General features: G+C 40.5%; 1 protein-coding gene across 1 annotated transcript; it reads right to left on the reverse strand.

Annotated features, from left to right (window-relative positions):
* Positions 1–3,927: 3,927 nt before the first annotated feature.
* On the reverse strand, positions 3,928–4,917 carry LOC121910476 (odorant receptor 131-2-like). The gene has a single exon (XM_042431706.1). The coding sequence runs from the start codon at positions 4,915–4,917 to the stop codon at positions 3,928–3,930; it is 990 nt and encodes a 329-aa protein (XP_042287640.1).
* Between the last annotated feature and the right edge of the window lie 1,310 nt (positions 4,918–6,227).

Raw genomic sequence — 6,227 nt, forward strand, 5'->3', positions numbered from 1 at the left:
TTTGTGGAAGATCACTGAATCAGCCATAACTAGAGCTCTAACAAAGTTCTTTACTACCTTTGGGCTACAAAAAGTTGTGCAGACTCTCACCAGAAAAGGAACTAATTTTCTCTCTACAACTTTCAAACAGACTTTACAGTCTTTAGGTGTCTCTCACTCAGTGTCCAGTGTGTACCACCTAGGGTCACAAGGCACATTTGAACATTGGCATTAAACCCTGAAGTCAGTGTTGAGAAAGTACTGTCATGATACAAGACGAAGCTGGGATGAAGGGTACCCATTTGTTCTCTTTGCCATCCATGATGCTAAACAGGGGTCTCTTGGGCCCTAAGAAAGTGTTCAAAGAGCAGTTCATTTCTGGTTCTTCTTCAAAGACTAATGTGTTGGATTTTGTCTCCTAGTGTAGGGAACAGCTGCATTGTGCCTCCTAATCGGCAAGAGAAGCTCCCTCTTCCTCCCAGAGTAGTATGAAGAAGTGGTTTGACAGGAAAGTGGTTGAGCAACAGTTTCAGTCTGGGAATCAGGTTTTGGTCTTACTACCAGTGCCTGGCTCTGCCCTCACTGCCAGCTTTTCAGGTCCCTATGTGGTAGAAAGCAAAGTCTCCAATACCAATTATGTCATCCACGCACCTGGGCGGAGAAGAAGAACACACTTATGCCATTTTAACATGTTAAAGTCCTATTATTCCCAAGAAGCTGTTCAGGGGAAGCAGGAAAATCTGCAGAGACTGCTGCCCCCAGTGAAAGATCTGCTCTTTTGGTTTGTGCTGGATCTTTGCCTGATGATGGTTTGGTAGAGCTTACTGATGGTCAGCAGTGTGGTAGGTTGTTTGAGGTTCTCTCAAATATTGAGTCATAACTCTCTTACCTGTCTGAACGTCAGCACGATGAAGTAGTCCATTTACTCCATTCCTACCCCACTCTGTTAAGTGATGTGCCATCTTGTATCAATGTGTTACAGCATGACATTGATGTCAGTTCTGCTGCTCATATTCAACAACATGCTTGGAAACATTTTAGGAAAGAGAGATAATGAAGAAAGAGGCTGAATGCTTGCTGGAAAACTGTTAAGCCAAGCCTAGTTATAATCCCTGGAGTTCCCTGTGTTTACTAACTCCTAAATCTGATGGCGCCCCTTGTTTCTGTAAGACTTCTGTAAAGTTAACGCAGTAACTGTACCAGATTCCTTCCCCTCACCTTGCACAGGCGACTACATCAACAGCATTGGTTCAGCTGTGTTCATCGCCATGCTAGATCTACACAAAGGATACTGGCAGTTTCCTTTGAGCCCCAGAGCTTCTGACATCTTCTGACATCTCTGCATTTGTAACACCTGCATCTTGATGATGTGTTGATGTACACTAACACCGGGGGGGACCATCTTTCCCATCTGGCAGAGGTGTTCAAATGACTTGCTGAGGCGTTGTTGACCCCCAGTCTCGCTAAATATGAGTTTGGTAAGGCTACCATTACATACCTAGGGAAACAGGTTGGTCATGGACAAGTCCATCTGGCAGATGTCAAGGTCTCAGCTATGTTCTATCTAGCTCCTACTACCAAACATGAACTTTGACTTTCTTGGGCATGGCTGGTTACTATTGGTGTTTTTGCAGAAGTTTCTCTGTGGTGGCTGCTCCGCTTACTAAGCTGCTCCTAACTTCTCTCTTCCCTTTAAGCTAAAAGTGGATGCCAGTGCTTCTGGAGCCGGTGCTGTGCTGCTGCAGGACAGAGAGGGTGAGGAGAGCCGCCCAGTGTGTTACTTCTCTATCAAGTTCAAACGCCATAAACTGAACTATTCCACTATTGAGAAGGAGACATTAGCCGTCGTCCTTGCCCTCCAGCACTTGGTTGGTTCCATCCCCAGTGATCATGGACACTGACCACAACCCTCTTGTCTTTCTGTCTCGAATGTACAACCACAACCAGTGGTTGATGCTTGGTGCAGGGTCTCAACATTGAGATCAAGCACAAAAGAGGGATGGACAATGTAGTGGTTGACACACTGTCCTGTGTGTGTGTGTGTGTGTGTGTGTGTGTGTGTGGTTAATCAAATGCGAATGGTTGTGTCCCCAGTTTGGAAGATTTTACTCCAATTTGGAAGGGAAGGTGGTGATCATTTTTGGTTTGGCCTAACTTAATTTAACTATTGTTGCTTTTTGGTCCTGGTATCATCGGATAATTCGTAATTCATTTGTAATTCAAAAATCGTTTCAAAACAAAAAAACGTTTTTGGTGTCAGAATCAAATAACGAAAAACTAATCAAACCCGGCCTGTTTTTGGTTTTTGCCGATTCGTTTTACCGTTATTCCTTTTTGGCTCGAATATTGAGCAGGTCTGCAGACATTCAGCCAATTCGTTTTTCCGTTTGAAACCAAAAACGGAAGTCACATGGTTTTTTCCTTTTTTCATTTTAAACCAAAAATGAAAAACGAAATCACATAATCTATTCCTTTTTTGCTTCCCAACAAAAATCCAGAAAACCAAATTCAAAAGACCATACAATTTTGGTTCAGAAATCAAGTATTTTTGTCAGTTTTGTACAATAACAGAAGCGGCTACATTAGCCTACCCATGATCCTCAGCGACCGTTGCTATGGTGAAGACGCCATTAAAACCAGGCATGCCCAAGAGTGCTGGAACGCGACACAGCCGCTTACTGTGGACATTAAACTCTACCTCTTCCGGTCCCTGTAGGCTGTATTGCTTTTTAAATAATGTCAAGCAGTGTGAGAAACTCTCCAGGAGAAATAGAATTAAACTTTATTTTCTGAGATAAAATCTGATGGAGCTCAGGATTTATCAGGAGGACAGCTGCTCTAGTGGTTTAATTTTCTGATACTGTGCAAGGAAATCATTTTTACATATTTTGTAACAGCAGATATTAGTGTTGTTAACTAGTTTGTGCACAGCTTTGCTAACAATTTGGATTCAATTCATGCAAATGACTAAATATCAACAGACAAATACAAACACACTTGTATTTTAACTTCATGGGCTGCACTTAATTTGAATGCCCTCTACAGTTATTACTAGCCATGTAAACTCATGTCATGGCTGAGGAGTAAAGAACTTTTCAATTGTGTGTATAAGCTATGACTGAAAAACTATCCTGTTGTCAATATTAGAAAATAACTTGTTAGAAGTCAGATGTTATGTCATATCTTCTTGTGACTTAATTATTGCATGTCCTCTGTTTCACTCACTCTTCTGCTTGTTAACTAGTTTGTGCACAGCTTTGCTAACAATTTGGATTCAATTCATGCAAATGACTAAATATCAACAGACAAATACAAACACACTCATATTTGAACTTCATGGGCTGCAGTGCCATGCAATGACAATTTGCAGTTACAAGCATGTTGAAATAAGAGTTCACTTAATTTGAATGCTCTCTACAGCTCTTACTAGCCATGTAAACTCATGTTATGGCTGAGGAGTAAAGAACTTTTCAATTGTGTGTATAAGCTATGACTGAAAAGTAAAACTATCCTGTTGTTAATATTAGACAATAACTTGTTAGAAGTCAGATGTTATGTCATATCTTCTTGTGACTTAATTATTGCACGTCCTGTTTCACTTACTCTTCTGCTTGATTACATTTTCTTACATAAAAAACTTTCTAATTCTCTAAGTAGACTTTATCTCTTGAATGAAAATTCAAGGTTGCAGTAATTTCAATGGTGTGCTTTGACTGACCCTCTAACTACCTACTGTCTGTAATGTTACAGCTATGGGAGTGCAGTCTGCACTCAGTTCAAGTAAGAAGAAACTATGTGATTACTATGTACAATTCAAGTAGAGCGGGGCATAATACCGTAAGCCACATTATTTTATTTCAGTGTACATTTATATATAACAGATCACAAAAGCATCAGGAACTCACTTGACTTTTCTATTCTCTATGTAGTTGAATATATGGAGATTTATTAAGTGACAAGTATGATTTTAGCCTTGGTTGGGACAACTGAGAGCAAAGGTAAGCATCTCCACTGGCAGCATAGATGGTACATGAGAACAGGTCTGATGGTCTGGTCTCTGATTCCATAGATAAGAGCACTCAGACATCTGGGAAGGATGATAATACAAAAATAAATAACAATCTGGATGCGCACAAATATGACCCTTTTTAGGTTTTTGGAGATAAAGAACAGTAATGGGTTGTGTATAGTTGAAGAGAGACCAAGGCCCAGCTGCACCAGATGCAGCAGCAGTGTTTTACGAGCTTTACTGGCTGAACTTTGGTCTGTGGAAGCTGATCTGGCTGCTATCATCACACCAACATAGGAACAAGCGACTACCATACCGGCTGAAACAAACAGAAAACAAGTGTAGGCTTTTTCATAAAGATCTGATATTTGATCAAGCATCATACTGTCTTTGCCACAAAAGTCTGCCATCTGCATGCTCACAAGGTCTTCAAACTGAAAATTTAACATCAATAAAACTTGAGTGAGGACATTTACTGAACTGAAGGTCCAGATCACACATATGGCCACCCCAGTGTTTCTGACAGTGATGATGGTAGTGTGCCTCAGTGGGTAGCACACAGCTACATATCTCTCCAGAGACATCAACACCAGTGTGAGAGGAGAGATTTTGTTTGTGAGCTCGGCGAGCATAACAAGAACACCACATACAGCATAGGTCAGCCTTAATCTACAAGCACCTAGAATGTACATTAACTGACTCTGTGCCATATGTACAGTGTCTCCCAAAAGGAGGTTATACAGAAGAATGTAACGGGAGGTCTCTCGAAACACAGGTTTACTCCTCATGGTGAATAGCATGGTCCCATTAATGAAGAGAAACACACAGCATGGCACTGACGTCAGAATGGAAAACATCACTAATCCCAGTAACTCCTGATACTGCAGTCCAACGGTGATGTTGGTCTGCGACTGATTTGCGTACAACATCTTAAAGAAACACTATAAACATCAAAAAGATTAACCTGTTGATATATATAAATGCTGTCTAGTTTGTATCTCTAACAGTGACAACATCCCATCTTTAAAGCAGTGAAGACCTCTTAGTTCACATCTAAAACCCACAATCATTGATATGCTTTTACCCTGTGCAGACAGTAAGCAGCTTGTTTCCATGTATGCAGAGCTGGTCTGCAGGGTTTGCCTGCTCTCACATGTTGTTTATGAACTATGTCTTCCCACCTTGTTCATGTGACATTACGTCAGCACCGTTAACAGATGTGGTTTGGGATTCTACTTGGACATGTGTTACGACCTTTACTGTCTAGAGGGGGACACAAGGAGTAACATAATTAGGTGACCCAAAACCCTATGCAAAAACTGTGAGAGAGAGGCCACTAAAACAATTGCAAAGTGTAACAGGGAGCTCCATTTATTAACAAAAAGGATTATTGACAGATAAACTGACTGATATAGTAAAAGAAAAGGAAGCAACTTAGGTGTCAGGGTCTCCAAGGCCAAAACACCAAACAAAATCCCTCTCTAACTAGAAAAGAAAAGTCTCACTTGTTACAGAATGGAAAAAAGGACAATGCTACGCTGCCTGGCTAGCCACAAAACAGGAGAAAAAAAGGAGAGAAAAAAAAAGGCAGAGAACCCCTACAAAGCTTCCTGAAAATCTTCGGCAAGTTACACAGAGCTATATCCAAGGTGCTGACAGCAACACAATATGAACAGCAAACTCGACAGCACCAGCCCAACCAGCAGCTCAGTGGCAAAATGGCCGAAGCATCGGTTCAGAGGTTTGATATACAACTTCACTGACGATCGGACACAGTTCAGGTGCGGGCAATCCAAACATGCAGAGAGGAGTGTGGCAGACCTGAAACACACAGACATTATAACAACATGTTATAGGAAAGTCCTGGTATTTTTTTAAACTGGTGTATTTTTCTCATAAATGTTGCCATTGTGACTCTATGGGTCATCGTAACTTTGTACTTGCCACTTTAGTTGTAGAGATTCAGGGAGACAAGGAAAAACAACTTTTAATCCATTAAAGTTTAACTGAATGAAGAGATAGTATAACTACATATACTTTTATTTCCAACATAAACATGACAAGAAATGTCAACCCCTCATCCTAAAGGATACTAGTTTATTCATTTATTTTATTTGTGAGTGACCATGTACAGTATTAAACATAAATGTTATTGCTTTACATACTTTACCAGAGATACCTTACAGCAAAATTTCATTTGCAATCCCATAATTAAAACATATGCACAATAACAAAACAA

This window comes from Thunnus maccoyii, chromosome 13, assembly GCF_910596095.1.
Source record: "Thunnus maccoyii chromosome 13, fThuMac1.1, whole genome shotgun sequence".
NCBI classification, from domain to species: domain Eukaryota; kingdom Metazoa; phylum Chordata; class Actinopteri; order Scombriformes; family Scombridae; genus Thunnus; species Thunnus maccoyii.